The sequence below is a fragment of the Bombina bombina genome, chromosome 1 (genome assembly GCF_027579735.1).
Source record: "Bombina bombina isolate aBomBom1 chromosome 1, aBomBom1.pri, whole genome shotgun sequence".
Classification (NCBI taxonomy): domain Eukaryota; kingdom Metazoa; phylum Chordata; class Amphibia; order Anura; family Bombinatoridae; genus Bombina; species Bombina bombina.
Window position 1 is genome coordinate 1,159,876,585 of NC_069499.1, and position 22,650 is coordinate 1,159,899,234.

The window sequence follows — 22,650 nt, forward strand, 5'->3', positions numbered from 1 at the left end:
ACAACCTGTTTGGAAATAATTACAGTGAGAAAACTAAAGTTTTTGAAAAAGTTAATGATTTTTTTTTATTATTTAATCGCATTTGGCGGTGAACTGGTGGCATGAATATACCAAGATCAATACTTTGGGTTTTCTACTAAAAAATATATATAAATACATGGGAAGAGTTATTCAGGGATTCCTGACAGATATCAGTGTTACAATGTAACTCGCTAATTTTGAAAAAAAAAAAATGGTTTGGAAATAGCAAAGTGCTACTTGTACTTATTTTCCTATAACTTGCAAAAAAAAAAAGCAAAGAACATGTAAACATTGGGTATTCCTAAACTCAGGACAAAATTTAGAAACTATTTATAGCATGGGTGTTTTTTGGTGGTTGTAGATGTGTAACAGATTTTGGGGGTCAAAGTTAGAAAAAGTATATGTTATATATATATATATATATATATTTTTTTTTTTTTTATAGTAAATTATAAGAAATTATGAAAATAATGGTATCTTTACAAAGTACATTTAATGGCGAGAAAAACGGTATATAAAATGTGTGGTTACAGTAAATAAGTAATTACAGCTAAACACAAACACCGCAAACATGTAAAAATAGCCCTGGTCCTTAAAGGTAAGAAGAATGGAAAAATGGTCTGGTCACTAAGGGGTTAATTTGCATTTGCTGCAAACAGACTATATATTACTCACAGGTGTTCTCCTGTTAACTTCTCTATGCCGTGCAAAATTCTGTATCCAAGAGGGCCTTATTACTACCTATGAAAGTCACCTTTCATCACTCTGGGACTTCCAGATTTTGCCCTTTTTCTTTTAGAATTTGAGCCCATGTGTGTACAGTATAATTTCTCTCCAAACTAGAGAATCTTTGATTATCAGGCCCACAGAAAGTAATGAAGCTCTCTATGACACCGAAGCTGTCAGCTTTCAGTTCTAATTTTAAAAAGAACACATACAAAGTGTGATATGTAAAATAAAATCCATAAATATACAAAGTATGAGCCTAATTTGTTAAAGTGAAGGTCAAGTCCGCCTCTCTAGTTAACAGTATCCTAAGTAACTTTTGAAAATAGTATAATGTTCATTCATCAATTTTTCTAAAATTATGCATGTCGTTAGTTTTTTTTTATTTTTATTTACCGTCCGTATTGCTGCAATTGTCCGCCCGACATTTATCCGTTTTTGATTGACATATTTTCAGAAATTCCTAACCAATTGCTTTACTTCCCCCGTGGCGTCCTGCCCCTTTTTACCCGCGTCATCATTCAGTATTGCGCATGCGTGTAACTGCGTGTGTCGTCCTAGATGTCATGCTCGTTCACGATTTGCGCATGCGTATTAGCCTGTCTGTCGTAATTAGATACATTGACTCAGTCACTACTGATCCCGATAGAACAAAGCAAGCACTTTAAAAAAAAAAAAAAAAGCACTTTATTGTATTGCGTACAAAAGTATTGATACAAGTTGCCAATACTGTGACTACAATATAACACTGCTCCGGAATGAACAAAGCGACGGACTGAAATTTTTTATGCATGCGCCAATGAAGATATAATACGCATGCGCATATCGAAGCCGGTGTTGTCCACGAGCTTTGAAGAGACGCGTTCAGCTTCTTCTTATGCTCGCTACGTCATTAGAGAAAAATAAGGAAGTTGACCGGGGGAGGAGTAAAAGTAAGAAACCTCGGTATAATATATATCTAAATTTCGATAAATTCATATGTTTTTAAAAAAAAAAAAAAAACTTAGCGACTGTGATATTTAGAGGTAAATGTTTAAAGGGGTGATGATCAGTGAGGTAAAATTGAACTTCACTTTAAAGTTACACAGACACTGTAAAAGCATAATCAGAATTTGTAAATCACAATCCAAAAGACACTGCTGTATACAGAATCTATGTGCAATAAAATAGAAAGAGTAGAGTTTAAATGTTATAAAACTTATTCTGAAGAGTAAAGTAATAGAACATATGAAGCAGAAAGTGTAAATGCAGCAGAAATCATGTCATGCATTGACATATTGAACTGGGCTCGTCTCACCTCATACAGAAATCCAGGGAGCACCCCTTGGAGACTAATAGCAAAAATCTGCCTTTTTAGAATCTCACTAGGGATCATTTTATAACAGCTTGTCTGAACAGAGATGTTCTGACAGAGCTTTAATGCTCAAAAATTGCGGCAAACAGGTGTTAAGCAAGTTAGAACACCTGGAATGCATTGCACAAAATAATAAAAGTGCAATGATATATATAGGGGTAAAGTGACCACTGTGAAATATTTGTTTAAAAGATATTTAATACCTTTTGCTCTCTTCCAATAAACATTACCTTTACTATTTTAATAGGACTCATATCCATGCTCTGTTTAGTATGACCCCTGAGAAATGGGGGTTCTTCTTCCACCAGCTCAATCTCTAGATCTTCATCTGTGTAAAAGCAGAACAGTAATCAATAAAATGCACCTGTTCCTCAGAGGAAAGCAAAGCTATCTAAATGTTTTCAGAGAGACAATGAGTTGGTGCTCTAGAGAAGTGAGGGTATGAGGCACCAAACAATATGACAAAGAAAATAATATAATAACCTTATACATAGACTATAAACATGTCACTAGATATATGAGCAACAGACTTGCATTTATTCATACGTAATCATGCGGCTCACATACAGTTACACAATGAGCTTATGTATTACGCAGTTTAGATATAAATTAATCTCATTTAGGGCGCTATTTATCTTATTTTAACATTTTGTATCAAGACCACTGGATACATTTATAGAGAAGTTTACCAGTCCTTACGATATGAGGTTTTAAGAATAAGTATACGAAACATACAAAATTACAGTGAATAATCTAGTAACAAAACAGTTAGTTAGATAAATGCCTCTAACAAGTGATGCTGTGCACTGTTATACTGAAGTCATTTTCATTGAATTACAACAAAATTTCCTTTTAAAAATGTCAGCTAAAAACTAAACACTCAGCACACCATGTACTTTCACTTTAAAAGTGACAAATACTATTTGTATTTTCACATTTATTATAACAGCATATCTCTTTCAAGCAGCTTCATCTAAAGGCAGACAAATAAAATAACCAGCACCTTTTACCAGGTACTGGATTCAAGGGATTGTGTGACAATTAAAATGAGCCAGAGCATGGCACAGTCAGGGGCCCATGGCTCAAAGTATTTGATTTCTGGCTCTTTCATTTTGAATATTGTGTCAACTCCTGGGATATACACAGGTACTAAAACAAATTGAGTGTAGGCTATTCTTGTTTGCAGTGTGGCTTGATTTCGGTTTTGTAAACTGGTTAAGAAGCAATACGACCAATATACATTGCGCACCTTCTTCATCATCCACTTTTGGAAGAATCCCAGTCTCTTCATCAAAATCAGGAAATTCTTCCTTGGAAAGGACATTGGCTGCAATCATCTGGATATTTGGGAATAAAAGCAGTTACTCATAGCAAGAGCAATATCAGTGGCATTTAAAATTATGGGTTATTATGTCAAGGATACATAGTGCAATTACAAGTTCACAAGCTTAAAGGGACAGTCTACACCAGAACTGTAATTATTTTAAAAGATAGACAATCCCTTTATTACCCATTCCCCAGTTTTGCATAACCAACAGTTATATTTATATACTTTTTACCTATGTGATTACCTTGTATCTTCTGACAGCCCCCTGATCACATTACTTTTTATTTATTATCTATTGACTTGCATTTTAGCCAATTAGTGCCAAGTCTTAAATAACTCCAAGAAAGAGCACAATGTTATCTATATGGCTCACATGAACTAGCACTTCCCTGTTGTGAAAAGCAAATAAAAAAACATTCATATAAGAGGCAGCCTTAAAGGGCTTAGAAATTAGCATATGAGCCTACTTAGGTTTAGCTTTCAACTAAGAATACCAACAGAACAAAGCACATTTGATGATAAAAGTAAATTATGGCAGAAAATTTCACTTTAAGCGATGAAGTAAATCAGCCGTCCAATGCGCCACAGTAATGGATATAAAATAACATAATTTATGTAAGAACTTACCTGATAAATTAATTTCTTTCATATTAGCAAGAGTCCATGAGCTAGTGACGTATGGGATATACATTCCTACCAGGAGGGGCAAAGTTTCCCAAACCTCAAAATGCCTATAAATACACCCCTCACCACACCCACAATTCAGTTTAACGAATAGCCAAGAAGTGGGGTGATAAAAAAGTGCGAAAGCATATAAAATAAGGAATTGGAATAATTGTGCTTTATACAAAAATCATAACCACCACAAAAAAGGGTGGGCCTCATGGACTCTTGCTAATATGAAAGAAATGAATTTATCAGGTAAGTTCTTACATAAATTATGTTTTCTTTCATGTAATTAGCAAGAGTCCATGAGCTAGTGACGTATGGGATAATGATTACCCAAGATGTGGATCTTTCCACGCAAGAGTCACTAGAGAGGGAGGGATAAAATAAAGACAGCCAATTCCTGCTGAAAATAATCCACACCCAAAATAAAGTTTAATGAAAAACATAAGCAGAAGATTCAAACTGAAACCGCTGCCTGAAGTACTTTTCTACCAAAAACTGCTTCAGAAGAAGAAAATACATCAAAATGGTAGAATTTAGTAAAAGTATGCAAAGAGGACCAAGTTGCTGCTTTGCAAATCTGATCAATCGAAGCTTCATTCCTAAACGCCCAGGAAGTAGAAACTGACCTAGTAGAATGAGCTGTAATCCTTTGAGGCGGAGTTTTACCCGACTCAACATAGGCAAGATGAATTAAAGATTTCAACCAAGATGCCAAAGAAATGGCAGAAGCTTTCTGGCCTTTTCTAGAACCGGAAAAGATAACAAATAGACTAGAAGTCTTTCGGAAAGACTTAGTAGCTTCAACATAATATTTCAAAGCTCTAACAACATCCAAAGAATGTAACGATTTCTCCTTAGAATTCTTAGGATTAGGACATAATGAAGGAACCACAATTTCTCTACTAATGTTGTTGGAATTCACAACTTTAGGAAAAAATTCAAAAGAAGTTCGCAACACTGCCTTATCCTGATGAAAAATCAGAAAAGGAGACTCACAAGAAAGAGCAGATAATTCAGAAACTCTTCTGGCAGAAGAGATTGCCAAAAGGAACAAAACTTTCCAAGAAAGTAATTTAATGTCCAATGAATGCATAGGTTCAAACGGAGGAGCTTGAAGAGCCCCTAGAACCAAATTCAAACTCCAAGGAGGAGAAATTGACTTAATGACAGGTTTTATACAAACCAAAGCTTGTACAAAACAATGAATATCAGGAAGATTAGCAATCTTTCTGTGAAAAAGAACAGAAAGAGCAGAGATTTGTCCTTTCAAGGAACTTGCGGACAAACCTTTATCTAAACCATCCTGAAGAAACTGTAAAATTCTTGGAATTCTAAAAGAATGCCAAGAAAAATTATGAGAAAGACACCAAGAAATATAAGTCTTCCAGACTCTATAATATATCTCTCTGGATACAGATTTACGAGCCTGTAACATAGTATTAATCACAGAGTCAGAGAAACCTCTCTGACTAAGAATCAAGCGTTCAATCTCCATACCTTTAAATTTAAGGATTTGAGATCCTGATGGAAAAAAGGACCTTGCGACAGAAGGTCTGGTCGTAGCGGAAGAGTCCGCGGATGGCAAGAGGCCATCCGGACAAGATCCGTATACCAAAACCTGTGAGGCCATGCCGGAGCTACCAGCAGAACAAACGAGCATTCCTTCAGAATCTTGGAGATTACTCTTGGAAGAAGAACTAGAGGCGGAAAGATATAGGCAGGATGATACTTCCAAGGAAGTGACAATGCATCCACTGCTTCCGCTTGAGGATCCCTGGATCTGGACAGATACCTGGGAAGTTTCTTGTTTAGATGAGAGGCCATCAGATCTATTTCTGGAAGTCCCCACATTTGAACAATCTGAAGAAATACCTCTGGGTGAAGAGACCATTCGCCCGGATGTAACGTTTGGCGACTGAGATAATCCGCTTCCCAATAGTCTATACCTGGGATATGAACCGCAGAGATTAGACAGGAGCTGGATTCCGCCCAAACCAGAATTCGAGATACTTCTTTCATAGCCAGAGGACTGTGAGTCCCTCCATGATGATTGATGTATGCCACAGTTGTGACATTGTCTGTCTAAAAACAAATGAACGATTCTCTCTTCAGAAGAGGCCAAGACTGAAGAGCTCTGAAAATTGCACGGAGTTCCAAAATATTGATCGGTAATCTCACCTCCTGAGATTCCCAAACTCCTTGTGCCGTCAGAGATCCCCACACAGCTCCCCAACCTGTGAGACTTGCATCTGTTGAAATTACAGTCCAGGTCGGAAGCACAAAAGAAGCCCCCTGAATTAAACGATGGTGATCTGTCCACCACGTTAGAGAGTGTCGTACAATCGGTTTTAAAGATATTAATTGAGATATCTTTGTGTAATCCCTGCACCATTGATTCAGCATACAGAGCTGAAGAGGTCGCATGTGAAAACGAGCAAAGGGGATCGCGTCCGATGCAGCAGTCATAAGACCTAGAATTTCCATGCATAAGGCTACCGAAGGGAATGATTGTGACTGAAGGTTTCGACAAGCTGAAATCAATTTTAGACGTCTCTTGTCTGTTAAAGACAGAGTCATGGACACTGAATCTATCTGGAAACCCAGAAAAGTTACCCTTGTCTGAGGAATCAATGAACTTTTTGGTAAATTGATCCTCCAACCATGATCTTGAAGAAACAACACAAGTCGATTCGTATGAGATTCTGCTAAATGTAAAGACTGAGCAAGTACCAAGATATCGTCCAAATAAGGAAATACCACAATACCCTGTTCTCTGATTACAGACAGAAGGGCACCGAGAACTTTTGTAAAAATTCTTGGAGCTGTAGCTAGGCCAAACGGCAGAGCCACAAACTGGTAATGCTTGTCCAGAAAAGAGAATCTCAGGAACTGATAATGATCTGGATGAATCGGAATATGCAGATAAGCATCCTGTAAATCTATTGTGGACATATAATGCCCTAGCTGAACAAAAGGCAAGATAGTCCTTACAGTTACCATTTTGAACGTTGGTATCCTTACATAACGATTCAATATTTTTAGATCCAGAACTGGTCTGAAGGAATTCTCCTTCTTTGGTACAATGAAGAGATTTGAATAAAACCCCATCCCCTGTTCCAGAACTGGAACTGGCATAATTACTCCAGCCAACTCTAGATCTGAAACACAATTCAGAAATGCTTGAGCTTTCACTGGATTTACTGGGACACGGGAAAGAAAAAATCTCTTTGCAGGAGGTCTCATCTTGAAACCAATTCTGTACCCTTCTGAAACAATGTTCTGAATCCAAAGATTGTGAACAGAATTGATCCAAATTTCTTTGAAAAAACGTAACCTGCCCCCTACCAGCTGAGCTGGAATGAGGGCCGCACCTTCATGTGGACTTAGAAGCAGGCTTTGCCTTTCTAGAAGGCTTGGATTTATTCCAGACTGGAGATGGTTTCCAAACTGAAACTGCTCCTGAGGATGAAGGATCAGGCTTTTGTTCTTTGTTGAAAACGAAAGGAACGAAAACGATTATTAGCCCTGTTTTTACCCTTAGATTTTTTATCCTGTGGTAAAAAAGTTCCTTTCCCACCAGTAACAGTTGAGATAATGGAATCCAACTGAGAACCAAATAATTTGTTACCCTGGAAAGAAATGGAAAGTAGAGTTGATTTAGAAGCCATATCAGCATTCCAAGTTTTAAGCCATAAAGCTCTTCTAGCTAAAATAGCTAGAGACATAAACCTGACATCAACTCTGATAATATCAAAAAATGGCATCACAGATAAAATTATTAGCATGCTGAAGAAGAATAATAATATTATGAGAATCATGATCTGTTACTTGTTGCGCTAAAGTCTCCAACCAAAAAGTTGAAGCTGCAGCAACATCAGCCAAAGATATAGCAGGTCTAAGAAGATTACCTGAACACAGATAAGCTTTTCTTAGAAAGGATTCAACTTTCCTATCTAAAGGATCTTTAAACGAAGTACCATCTGACGTAGGAATAGTAGTACGTTTAGCAAGGGTAGAAATAGCCCCATCAACTTTAGGGATTTTGTCCCAAAATTCTAATCTGTCAGACGGCACAGGATATAATTGCTTAAAACGTTTAGAAGGAGTAAATGAATTACCCAATTTATCCCATTCTCTGGAAATTACTTCAGAAATAGCATTAGGAACAGGAAAAACTTCTGGAATAACCACAGGAGATTTAAACACCTTATCTAAACGTTTAGAATTAGTATCAAGAGGACCAGAATCCTCTATTTCTAAAGCAATTAGTACTTCTTTAAGTAAAGAACGAATAAATTCCATTTTAAATAAATATGAAGATTTAGCAGCATCAATCTCTGAGACAGAATCCTCTGAACCAGAAGAGTCATCAGAATCAGAATGATGATGTTCATTTAAAAATTCATCTGTAGAGAGAGAAGTTTTAAAAGATTTTTTATGTTTACTAGAAGGAGAAATAACAGACATAGCCTTCTTGATGGATTCAGAAACAAAATCTCTTATGTTATCAGGAACATTCTGCACCTTAGATGTTGAGGGAACTGCAACAGGCAATGGTACATTACTAAAGGAAATATTATCTGCTTTAACAAGTTTGTCATGACAATTAATACAAACAACAGCCGGAGGAATAGCTACCAAAAGTTTACAGCAGATACACTTAGCTTTGGTAGTTCCAGCACTAGACAGCAATTTTCCTGAAGTATCTTCTGACTCAGATGCAACGTGAGACATCTTGCAATATGTAAGAGAAAAAACAACATATAAAGCAAAATTGATCAAATTCCTTAAATGACAGTTTCAGGAATGGGACAAAAATGCCAATAAACAAGCTTCTAGTAACCAGAAGCAAAGAAAAAATCAGACTGAAATAATGTGGAGACAAAAACGACGCCCATATTTTTTGGCGCCAAATAATACGCCCACATTGTTTGGCACCTAAATGCTTTTTGGCGCCAAAAATGACGCCACATCCGGAACGCCGACATTTTTGGCGCAAAAGGACGTCAAAAAATGACGCAACTTCCGGCGACACGTATGACGCCGGAAACAGAAAAGATTTTTTGCGCCAAAAAAGTCTGCGCCAAGAATGACGCAATAAAATGAAGCATTTTCAGCCCCCGCGAGCCTAACAGCCCACAGGGGAAAAAAATCAAATTTTTAAGGTAAGAAAAAATGATTGATTCAAACGCATTATCCCAAATATGAAACTGACTGTCTGAAAATAAGGAATGTTGAACATTCTGAGTCAAGGCAAATAAATGTTTGAATACATATATTTAGAACTTTATAAACAAAGTGCCCAACCATAGCTTAGAGTGTCACAGAAAATAAGATTTACTTACCCCAGGACACTCATCTACACGTTTGTAGAAAGCCAAACCAGTACTGAAACGAGAATCAGTAGAGGTAATGGTATATAAATAAGAGTATATCGTCGATCTGAAAAGGGAGGTAAGAGATGAATCTCTACGACCGATAACAGAGAACCTATGAAATAGACCCCGTAGAAGGAGATCACTGCATTCAAATAGGCAATACTCTCCTCACATCCCTCTGACATTCACTGCACGCTGAGAGGAAAACCGGGCTCCAACTTGCTGCGGAGCGCATATCAACGTAGAATCTAGCACAAACTTACTTCACCACCTCCATAGGAGGCAAAGTTTGTAAAACTGAATTGTGGGTGTGGTGAGGGGTGTATTTATAGGCATTTTGAGGTTTGGGAAACTTTGCCCCTCCTGGTAGGAATGTATATCCCATACGTCACTAGCTCATGGACTCTTGCTAATTACATGAAAGAAATAACTTTTATTAAACAAAAGCAGGTAACAGTTCTTGTAGCATAGTACACTTGTAGATCAAATATCACAGCTAGTGAACCAGTTAGCATGTATTCACCTCTCCAACATGTTTTCGTGTTTCGTGTAAATTGCAAAGTTGTTTAAAATTACATGTCCTATCTGAATAATGAAAGTTTAATTTTGACTAGACTGTCCCTTTAAAGGTATATTGAACCGTGCTCCTATAGTAAAAACAAATATGTTAAATCAAGGTAAAAGGTTGTAAAAGACAACTTACTTGTTTTTTGCAAAATGAACACTTAGAATTTCTCATTGTCCTAGTCCCCCCTCTCCCCCTTAAGGTTTTCTTATCCAAGAGAGCTAATATGCATAGTCTACCTTTTTGGGTACTCTATTGGTATAGGTAAGTGACATTACCATGGGGCTAATTTTCTTTCATTTTTTACATTTCTCTTTTTGTTTTTCATTTGTTTCAACGTTTTATGTTTTTCCCTATGATTCTTGTAAAATTCATTGTATTTTATTAGGAAAAGGGGGACTTTATACGAGGTAATATATAGACTATATTTAATTTAATAATAAAAGAATGTAGATTATGTGATGATATTATAATTTTATATTTATGCTTTCAATCATTGACAAATGTTATGAATGTACTTGGTTTATTTGTGGCTGCTCATGCTATTTGTCCTCCTATTTTCTCTGTCTATGAATGTACCTCGATCTGATAATCTCAATAAACAACTTAAAATCAAAAAAATTAATTTCTCATTGTAGCCCCTGCCTTCCGAGAGATAAGAGGGCAGACATCTACATTACGCCACTTCTAAGCATGAGCAAAACAAATTTACTGTCTCTCTAGCATTATCTGAATACTAAACCAGCTCATGTTACTCTAGAAGATGTATGGCATCAAGCTATAAATTCCTTCTTGGGGAGGCCCCAGCCTTATTGAAGGGCTATGACAGTAGGTAATAGACTCTGTGCACATGAAGTTAAAAATAAGAAATAAAAGGTCAAATCCATTTAAAATGATGAATATATATTGGAATGATTTCAATTAATTATAACTACTGATTAGTGTTTTTCTTTATTACAACAATGAAACAGTTTAACATCCCATTGACATCGGGATTCTAATAACATATTATAACTACAAAAATATTAAATGGAAGTGCACTCATCATTATAAACGGTTCCAGACCTTCAGACAAAATTTGATTTAGCCTATTAAAATCCTCCTTGTATTTCAGTACTGCACCTGTTTAATTTCCCACTTCTCTGGGTCAGAGATCTTAGTCAGTCTTTTCCTCTCCAGTGTATCATCTTCAACTTCAGGGGCATTCACCAGGGATATGTGGCTAGGTCTGTCAGGGTTCCTCATGGAGGCCTCTTCATTGCTCTCACCCACAAGGTTTCTGCGTCTGTTTGGGTTCAGGTCCTCCCCAGTGTCTTGATCCACATCCTGTAATAACCAGTGAATAGATTAAACTTTTTGTAAGTTACTACACTAAAAACAGACTAAAGATACTTGCATTTATTATTAAATAGTCATTTATAATCATTATCTGTATAGCATGATAGGTAAAAAGAATGTGCCACCCCTTGATAAATGTGTGCGAAATAATTTAGCAGTTATCTCAGTTTTCAGTAGTTTAGAGTAAAATGTTAGGCCAACCCCTAAGAATGCTTCTAATTTGTTAACACCTATAATATAGATCCCAGGTGCCAAATGAGCTGGCATGTGAATTAAAGTGTTCTAAATTTCCAGGTTGCCATGATGACCTGTCAATGTTGATATGTCAAGCCCTGTATAAGGAAATAAACTATAAGGTAATTAAACAAAATGTGCAAGGAAAAATTCAGACCCTTAATAATAATTACAGATTGAAACACGGTAATGAGATCTTTTCAAATAATTAAAGAACTGAACAGCATAATTGAGGGTATAGTAGTACTAGAAATAACAGTATTTCTTAGAAGTTAAAATTATTATAAAGACAAAAACAGGAATTCAATAATCCCTTAAACCTTCATAAAGCGATACAGAAAATGAGCTAACCAGACTTTTTGTTTAATGAGAAAATGGTTAAATTACAAAACCCTGGTTTGGTATCCTAGAAGTTATGCTTGTATATTTCTGCCTTCGGCCGTAGTTTTTTGGCCCATAGACAGGTATACCAAACCAGCGCAGTTTGGTATCCAATATACAGCGTAAGGACTTACGTGCCGAAAATGGAGAAATCTTACTCCATTTTCACCTCGCCACAAAATGCAGGCGTAGTAAGCCTTACGCTGTGTATTGGAGCCCCGTAACTCCCTAAACTGCCTGCAAAATAAAACTTAACACCTAACGCATGCACAATGTCTATCTACCTGTCAACCGCGATCCCCCGACACATCCCTAATAAAGTGTTTAACCCCTAAACCGCCGCTCCCGGACCCCGCCGCCTCCTACATTAAATGTCTAACCCCCTAATGTGATCCCCCTACACCGACGCCACCTACATTAAAATTATTAACCCCTAATGTAATCCCCCTACACCGCCGCCATCTATATTAAAATTATTACCCCCTAATGTGAGCCCCCTACACCGCCGCCACCTATTTTAACTATATTACCCCCTAATCTAATCCCCCTACACCGCCGCCACCTATATTAAATGTATTAACCCCTAAAATGATAAAATGTCCCTACCCTAAACTAAATTAAAAATAGCCCTGAAAAGGGCTTTTTGCGTGGCATTTCCCCAAAGTAACCAGCTCTATTACAAGCCCTTAAAATGGCCTTTTGCGGGGCATTGCCCCAAAGTAATCAGCTCTTTTACCAGCCCTTAAAATGGCCTTTTGCAGGGCATTGTCACAAAGTAATCAGCTCTTTTACCTGTAATCTAATCACCCTACACCGCCGCCACCTACATTAACTATATTACCCCCTAATATGATCCCCCTACACCACCGCCACCTATTTAAACTATTTTACCCCCTAATATGATCCCCCTACACCGCCTCCACCTATTTAAACTATATTAACCCCTAATGTGAGCCCCCTACACCGCCGCCACCTATATTATATGTACTACCCCCTAATCTGACCCCCTTACACAGCCACCACCTATATTACAATTATTACCCCCTAATCTAATCCCCCTATACCGCTGCCACCTATATTAAATTTATTAACCCCTAAAATACTAAAATTTCCCTACCACTAAACCTAAGTCTAACCCTACAAATAGCCCTGAAAAGGGCCTTTTGCGTGGCATTGCCCCAAAGTAATCAGCTCTTTTACCAGCCCTTAAAAGGGCCTTTTGGGGGGCATTGTCACAAAGTAATCAGCTCTTTTACCTGTAATCTAATCACCCTACACCGCTGCCACCTATAATAAATGTACAGGTAAAAGAGCTGATTTAATATAGGTGGCGGCGGTGTAAGGGGGTCAGATTAGGGGGTAGTACATATAATATAGGTGGCGGCGGTGTAAGGGGGTCAGATTAGGGGTTAATATAGTTTAAATAGGTGGCGGCGGCGTAGGGGGCTCACATTAGGGGTTAATATAGTTTAAATAGGTGGCGGCGGTGTAGGGGGATCATATTAGGGGGTAATATAGTTTAAATAGGTGGCGGCGGTGTAGGGGGATCATATTAGGGGGTAATATAGTTAATGTAGGTGGCGGGGGGTTAGGGGGCTCACATTAGGGGTAAAACATTTAATGTAGCTGGCGGCGGTGTAGGGGGGTCAGATTAGGGGATAAGACATATGTAGCTGGCGGCGGGGTCCAGGAGCGGCGGTTTAGGGGTTAATATATTTATTATTAGGAGTGAGAGGGGGGATTGCGGATAGAGGGGTATACGTGTCGGGCTATGTTTGGGAGACGTGTTAGACAGTAACGGGTGATTTTATAACTTAGTCAGTTTTTATATGCGGCGGCAGTTTCTAAAGTGCCGTAAGTCACTGGCGACTCCAGAAATTTGTACTTACGCAGATTTCTGGACATCGCTAGTTTGTCAGACTTACGGCACTTTAGCATCTGATGGCGCCGTATATAAGATAGCTCGAGTTGCGAGCTGAAACTACAGGCGGCGCAGGTTTCCTCGCTTGCGCCGAAACCTGCGCCGTATATCGGATCGCACCCCCTGTGTATAAAAGGCTTTGAGGTACTATAGGAAGAATAATAATACAAAAATAAAATGGAAAAAAGCACACCACAACAATGTGGTTAAACTAAATCTTTGAGACCTAAGAAAAGATATGGTCATAAAGCTGGCTCCTGGAATTGCACTTTTACATCAAGAACGACTAAAGAACCTTAACCCCTTAATGACCAAGGACGTACGCCACATGTCCTCAAAAAAAAGACAGTTAATGACCGAGGACGTGTGGCGTACGTCCTTGGTCTGGAAAGCAGCTGGAAGCGATCCTGCACGCTTCCAGCTGCTTTCCGGTTATTGCAGTGATGCCTCGATATCGAGGCATCCTGCAATAACCCCCCTTGGCCATCCGATGCAGAGAGAGCCACTCTGTGGCCCTCTCTGCACCGGACATCGGTGGCCGGTATCGTTGGTGGGTGGGAGCAAGTCTGGGAGGCGGGTGGTCGGCCATCGATGTGCCGAATGGAGTGGAGGGGGGCGGGAGGGGCGGGAGCGCGCACGGGAGCGCGCGCGTGCACGGGGGGCGCGGGCGGGTGCACGGGGCGGGAGCGGGAGGGAACCGCTGCACTACAGAAAAATAAACTGGGAAAAGTAAAAAAAAATAAAGTTTTTAAAGCTGTAAATAAACAGCTAAGGGACCTGGAAGGGGTGGGGGAAGCTACACTACAGAAAAGATCATTTAAAAAAATAAAAAGGCACATTTTTTTTTACTACACTGGGTACTGGCAGACAGCTGCCAGTACCCAAGATGGCGCCCATTAAGGCAGAGGGGGAGGGTTAGAGAGCTGTTTGGTGGGGGATCAGTGAGGCTGGGAGCTAAGGGGGGATCCTACACAGCAGCATATGTAAATATGCTAAAAAAAAAAACACAAAAAAAGCCCAAATATAGCTTTTATTTTAGTACTGGCAGAGTTTCTGCCAGTACTTAAGATGGCGGGGACAATTGTGGGGTGGGGGAGGGAAGAGAGCTGTTTGGGAGGGATCAGGGGGTCTCATGTTTCAGGTGGGAGGCTGAGCTCTACACTAAAGCTAAAATTAACCCTGCAAGCTCCCTACAAGCTACATAATTAACCCCTTCACTGCTAGCCATAATACACGTGTGAAATGCAGCAGCATTTGGCGGCCTTCTAATTACCAAAAAGTAACGCCAAAGCCATATATGTCTGCTATTTCTGAACAAAGGGGATCCCAGAGAAGCATTTACAACCATCTGTGCCATAATTGCACAAGCTGTTTGTAAATGATTTCAGTGAGAAACCTAAAATTGTGAAAAATTTAACGTTTTTTTTAATTTGATCGCATTTGGCGGTGAAATGGTGGCATGAAATATACCAAAATTGACCTAGATTAATACTAGGGGTTGTCTACTACACTACACTAAAGCTAAAATTATCCCTAAAGGCTCCCTACATGCTCCATAATTAACCCCTTCACTGCTGGGCATAATACACGTGTAGTGCGCAGTGGCATTTAGCAGCCTTCTAATTACTAAAAAGCAACGCCAAAGCCATATATGTCTGCTATTTCTGAACAAAGGGGATCTCAGAGAAGAATTTACAACCATTTAAGCCATAATTACACAAGCTGTTTGTAAATAATTTCAGTGAGAAACCAAAAGTTTGTGAAAAAATTAGTAAAAAAGTGAACGATTTTTTGTATTTAATCGCATTTGGCGGTGAAATGGTGGCATGAAATATACCAAAATGGGCCTAGATGAATACTTTGGGATGTCTACTAAAAAAAAATATATACATGTCAATGGATATTCAGAGATTCCTGAAAGATATTAGTGTTCTAATGTAACTAGCGCTAATTTTGAAAAATAATGGTTTGGAAATAGCAAAGTGCTAATTGTATTTATGGCCCTATAACTTACAAAAAAAGCAAAGAACATGTAAACATTGGGTATTTTTTTGGTAGTTGTAGATGTGTAACAGATTTTGGGGGTCATAGTTAGAAAAAGTGTGTTTTTTTCAATTTTTTCCTCATATTTTATATTTTTTTTTATAGTAAATGATAAGATATGATGAAAATAATGGTGTCTTTAGAAAGTCCATTTAATGGCGAGAAAAACGGTATACAATATGTGTGGGTACAGTAAATGAGTAAGAGGAAAATTACAGCTAAACACAAACACCGCAGAAATGTAAAAATAGCCTTGGTCCCAAACGGACAGAAAATGGAAAAGTGCTGTGGTCATTAAGGGGTTAAAGGGACAGTAAAGTCAAAATTAAACTTTCATGATTCAGATAGGGCATGCAATTTTAAACAACTTTCCAATGTACTTCTATAATCAAATTTGCTTTGTTCTTTTTGTATTCTTTGTTGAAGGCTAAACCTAGGTAGGCTCATTTCTAAGTCCTTTAAGGCCGCCGCCTTAACTCTGCGCATTTAATTAGGTTTTCACTGCTAGACAGTGCTAGTTTATGTGTGCCAAATAGATAGCATTGTTCTAATAAACAAAGAATACCAAAAGAACAAAGCAAGTATAATTATAAAAGTGAATTGAAAAGTTGTTTAGAATTGCATGCCCTATCTGAATCATAAAAGTTTAATTTTCACTTTATTGTCCCTTTAATATAACAGTGTATTTTATGAAAACATAAAATAACACAAATAAAATGAATTAAAACCCTTTTCAAGCAGACTGTCCCTTTAAAAAGGACAATGTACACTAGATTTTTCTTTGCATAAATGTTTTGTAGATGATCAATTTATATATAGCTTATCTGGGAGTGTTTTGTAACAATGTATAGTTTTGCTTATTTTTAAATAACATTGTGCTGATTTTCAGACTCCTAACCACGCCCTAAAGTTTTAGATGTATACTGATGTTTACAGGTACAAGCTTGCTCCTGTTTGTCTAATATGTCTTTTCATATGCAGGGAAGGAGAAAGGGGGAGGGTGAAGTGTCTACTCATCCTGATTTCCCAGCCCCTTTCACTGGTGTCTGAGCCTAACCTCATCAACATTGCTAAACAGGGAGCTTCTAAGGAAGTTTTAAAAAGGTCTTATACTGGATTTTTAGATCAGTATCTGGGCATATTCTTCTTTATAGCAGTGTCTATTACATGCAGTCTCCCTTGACGTCGTCCAATGAAAATCGTTGCATATTTGGCATGTTTCAATGTAAAAAAAAAAAAAACCCCACAAGATCTTTTGCATATGACGTTGGCAACTCATGCGCAAAATATCCTGCTTTTTTTTTACGTTGAAAAAACCAAAAGGCCACGATTTTTATTGAACAGATAAAAATGTCAGGAAAAAAAAGAAGGTCTTAGTGTCAGGGCTGCCAGAGCATGCAGTAGCAAAGAAGCGGTCATATGTAAATTACTATAGTAAGTTTAGAATTTGTGTATTTTCATCAATGAAACCTTTTTAAATGTTACATTGAATGGCACAAAATAAAAGTATTGAATTTACCATCACTTTAATATAAAAGTTCAAAAATACATTCAAAATGTAACATAACATCCATCCTGTGGTTCTAAAAACAACATTAACAACATTTCAAGTCTTAGAAAATGTTTCATTATTGAAAGTATAACATTATTGCAAAAACATAATTTATGCTTACCTGATAAATTCCTTTCTCCTGTAGTGTGATCAGTCCACGGGTCATCATTACTTCTGGGATATTAACTCCTCCCCAACAGGAAGTGCAAGAGGATTCACCCAGCAGAGCTGCCATATAGCTCCTCCCCTCTACGTCACCTCCAGTCATTCGACCAAGGACCAACGAGAAAGGAGAAGCCAAAGGTTGTAGTGGTGACTGGAGTATAATTTAAAAAATATTTACCTGCCGTAAAAAACAGGGCGGGCCGTGGACTGATCACACTACAGGAGAAAGGAATTTATCAGGTAAGCATAAATTATGTTTTCTCCTGTTAAGTGTGATCAGTCCACGGGTCATCATTACTTCTGGGATACCAATACCAAAGCAAAAGTACACGGATGACGGGAGGGACAGGCAGGCTCTTTATACAGAAGGAACCACTGCCTGAAGAACCTTTCTCCCAAAAATAGCCTCCGAAGAAGCAAAAGTGTCAAATTTGTAAAATTTGGAAAAAGTATGAAGCGAAGACCAAGTTGCAGCCTTGCAAATCTGTTCAACAGAGGCCTCATTCTTAAAGGCCCAAGTGGAAGCCACAGCTCTAGTGGAATGAGCTGTAATTCTTTCAGGAGGCTGCTGTCCAGCAGTCTCATAAGCTAAACGTATTATGCTACGAAGCCAAAAAGAGAGAGAGGTAGCAGAAGCTTTTTGACCTCTCCTCTGACCAGAGTAAACGACAAACAGGGAAGACGTTTGTCGAAAATCTTTAGTTGCCTGTAAATAAAATTTTAGGGCACGAACTACATCCAGATTGTGCAGAAGTCGTTCCTTCCTTGAAGAAGGATTTGGACACAAGGATGGAACAACAATCTCTTGATTGATATTCCTGTTAGTGACTACCTTAGGTAAGAACCCAGGTTTAGTACGCAGAACTACCTTATCCGAGTGAAAAATCAAATAAGGAGAATCACAATGTAAGGCTGATAACTCAGAGACTCTTCGAGCCGAGGAAATAGCCATTAAAAATAGAACTTTCCAAGATAACAACTTTATATCAATGGAATGAAGGGGTTCAAACGGAACGCCCTGTAAAACGTTAAGAACAAGGTTTAAACTCCATGGCGGAGCAACAGTTTTAAACACAGGCTTAATCCTGGCCAAAGCCTGACAAAAAGCCTGAACGTCTGGAACTTCTGACAGACGTTTGCGCAACAGAATAGACAGAGCTGAGATCTGTCCCTTTAAGGAACTAGCGGATAAACCCTTTTCTAAACCTTCTTGTAGAAAAGACAATATCCTAGGAATCCTAACCTTACTCCAAGAGTAACCTTTGGATTCGCACCAATATAGGTATTTACGCCATATTTTATGGTAAATCTTTCTGGTAACAGGCTTCCTAGCCTGTATTAAGGTATCAATAACTGACTCAGAAAAACCACGTTTTGATAAAATCAAGCGTTCAATTTCCAAGCAGTCAGCTTCAGAGAAGTTAGATTTTGATGTTTGAAAGGACCCTGTATCAGAAGGTCCTGTTTCAGAGGTAGAGACCAAGGTGGACAGGATGACATGTCCACCAGATCTGCATACCAAGTCCTGCGTGGCCATGCAGGCGCTATTAGAATCACTGATGCTCTCTCCTGTTTGATTCTGGCAATCAATCGAGGAAGCATCGGGAAGGGTGGAAACACATAAGCCATCCTGAAGGTCCAAGGTGCTGTCAAGGCATCTATCAGGACCGCTCCCGGATCCCTGGATCTGGACCCGTAACGAGGAAGCTTGGCGTTCTGTCGAGACGCCATGAGATCTATCTCTGGTTTGCCCCAATGACGAAGTATTTGGGCAAAGACCTCCGGATGAAGTTCCCACTCCCCCGGATGAAAAGTCTGACGACTTAAAAAATCCGCCTCCCAGTTCTCCACTCCCGGGATGTGGATTGCTGACAGGTGGCAAGAGTGAGACTCTGCCCAGCGAATTATCTTTGATACTTCCATCATTGCTAGGGAGCTTCTTGTCCCTCCCTGATGGTTGATGTAGGCTACAGTCATGATGTTGTCCAACTGAAACCTGATGAACCCCCGAGTTGTCAACTGGGGCCAAGCCAGAAGGGCATTGAGAACTGCTCTCAATTCCAGAATGTTTATTGGTAGGAGACTCTCCTCCTGATTCCATTGTCCCTGAGCCTTCAGAGAATTCCAGACGGCGCCCCAACCTAGTAGGCTGGCGTCTGTTGCTACAATTGTCCAGTCTGGCCTGCTGAATGGCATCCCCCTGGACAGATGTGGCCGAGAAAGCCACCATAGAAGAGAATTTCTGGTCTCTTGATCCAGATTCAGAGAAGGGGACAAGTCTGAGTAATCCCCATTCCACTGACTTAGCATGCACAATTGCAGCGGTCTGAGGTGTAGGCGTGCAAAGGGTACTATGTCCATTGCCGCTACCATTAAGCCGATTACCTCCATGCATTGAGCCACTGACGGGTGTTGAATGGAATGAAGGACACGGCATGCACTTTGAAGTTTTGTTAACCTGTCTTCTGTCAGGTAAATTTTCATTTCTACAGAATCTATAAGAGTCCCCAGGAAGGGAACTCTTGTGAGTGGAAAGAGAGAACTCTTCTTTTCGTTCACCTTCCATCCATGCGACCTTAGAAATGCCAGTACTAACTCTGTATGAGACTTGGCAGTTTGAAAGCTTGAAGCTTGTATCAGAATGTCGTCTAGGTACGGAGCTACCGAAATTCCTCGCGGTCTTAGAACCGCCAGAAGAGCACCCAGAACCTTTGTGAAGATTCTTGGAGCCGTAGCCAATCCGAATGGAAGAGCTACAAACTGGTAATGCCTGTCTAGAAAGGCAAACCTTAGATACCGGTAATGATCTTTGTGGATCGGTATGTGAAGGTAAGCATCTTTTAAATCCACTGTGGTCATGTACTGACCCTTTTGGATCATGGGTAAAATTGTCCGAAGTGTCTCCATTTTGAACGATGGAACTCTTAGGAATTTGTTTAGGATCTTTAAATCCAGGATTGGCCTGAAAGTTCCCTCTTTTTTGGGAACCACAAACAGATTTGAGTAAAACCCTTGTCCCTGTTCCGACCGTGGAACTGGATGGATTACTCCCATTAATAAAAGCTCTTGTACGCAGCGTAGAAACGCCTCTTTCTTTATTTGGTTTGTTGACAACCTTGACAGATGAAATCTCTCTCTTGGGAGAGAGTATTTGAAGTCCAGAAGGTATCCCTGAGATATTATCTCTAGCGCCCAGGGATCCTGGACATCTCTTGCCCAAGCCTGGGCGAAGAGAGAAAGTCTGCCCCCCACTAGATCCGTTCCCGGATCGGGGGCCCTCAATTCATGCTGTTTTAGGGGCAGCAGCAGGTTTCCTGGCCTGCTTGCCCTTGTTCCAGGACTGGTTAGGTCTCCAGCCTTGTCTGTAGCGAGCAACAGATCCTTCTTGTTTTGGAGCAGAGGAAGTTGATGCTGCTCCTGCTTTGAAATTCCGAAAGGAACGAAAATTAGATTGTCTAGCCTTAGGTTTGGCTCTGTCTTGAGGCAGGGCATGGCCTTTACCTCCTGTAATGTCAGCGATAATTTCTTTCAATCCGGGCCCGAATAAGGTCTGCCCTTTGAAAGGTATATTAAGTAATTTAGACTTAGAAGTAACGTCAGCTGACCAGGATTTTAGCCACAGTGCTCTGCGCGCCTGAATGGCGAATCCGGAATTCTTAGCCGTAAGCTTAGTTAAATGTACTACGGCATCTGAAATAAATGAGTTAGCTAACTTAAGAGCTTTAAGCTTGTGTGTAATCTCATCTAATGGAGCTGATTCAAGTGTCTCTTCCAGAGACTCAAACCAGAATGCTGCTGCAGCCGTGACAGGCGCAATGCATGCAAGGGGTTGCAATATAAAACCTTGTTGAACAAACATTTTCTTAAGGTAACCCTCTAACTTCTTATCCATTGGATCTGAAAAGGCACAGCTATCCTCCACCGGGATAGTGGTACGCTTAGCTAAAGTAGAAACTGCTCCCTCCACCTTAGGGACCGTTTGCCATAAGTCCCGTGTGGTGGTGTCTATTGGAAACATCTTTCTAAATATCGGAGGGGGTGAGAACGGCACACCGGGTCTATCCCACTCCTTAGTAACAATTTCAGTAAGTCTCTTAGGTATAGGAAAAACGTCAGTACTCGACGGTACCGCAAAATATTTATCCAACCTACACATTTTCTCTGGTATTGCAACTGTGTTACAATCATTCAGAGCCGCTAACACCTCCCCTAGTAATACACGGAGGTTTTTTTGAAATATCTGAATCCAATCTGTTTGGATCAGAACCGTCAGCCGCAGAATGAAGCTCTCCGTCCTCATGTTCTGCAAGTTGTGACGCAGTATCTGACATGGCCCTAACATTATCAGCGCACTCTGTTCTCATCCCAGAGTGATCACGCTTACCTCTTAGTTCTGGTAATTTAGCCAAAACTTCAGTCATAACAGTAGCCATATCCTGTAATGTGATTTGTAATGGCCGCCCAGATGTACTCGGCGCCACAATATCACGCACCTCCCGAGCGGGAGATGCAGGTACTGACACGTGAGGCGAGTTAGTCGGCATAACTCTCCCCTCGTTGTTTGGTGAAATGTGTTCAATTTGTACAGATTGACTCTTATTTAAAGTAGCATCAATGCAGTTAGTACATAAATTTCTATTGGGCTCCACTTTGGCATTAGCACATATAGCACAGATGTCTTCCTCTGAATCAGACATGTTTAACACACTAGCAAATAAACTAGCAACTTGGAAATACTTTTCAAGTAATTTATTATAATAAGAAAACGTACTGTGCCTATAAGAAGCACAGAAAGAGTTATGACAGTTGAAAGTTAATAAACTGAAAGGTTATAGCATCAAATCTTTGTAAAAAACACAATTTTAGCAAAGGCTTGTTCCCATTAGCAAAGGATAACTAACCCTGATAGCAGAAAAAAAAGTTACAGAAATAAACGTTTTTTATCACAGTCAACTACAATCTCACAGCTCTGC

At 39.3% G+C, this 22,650-nt stretch overlaps 1 protein-coding gene across 2 annotated transcripts in view; it reads right to left on the reverse strand.

The window, feature by feature from the left end:
• DHX8 (DEAH-box helicase 8) overlaps positions 1–22,650 on the reverse strand; it is a 271,060-nt gene that overhangs the window by 129,389 nt on the left and 119,021 nt on the right. For both annotated transcript variants that reach the window (XM_053699596.1, XM_053699595.1), the window contains exons 9-11: positions 11,166–11,369; positions 3,351–3,438; positions 2,332–2,429 (exon numbers count right to left, since the gene is read on the reverse strand). In XM_053699596.1, the coding sequence (XP_053555571.1) occupies positions 2,332–2,429; positions 3,351–3,438; positions 11,166–11,369 (390 nt within the window). The remainder of the gene's footprint in view (positions 1–2,331; positions 2,430–3,350; positions 3,439–11,165; positions 11,370–22,650) is intronic.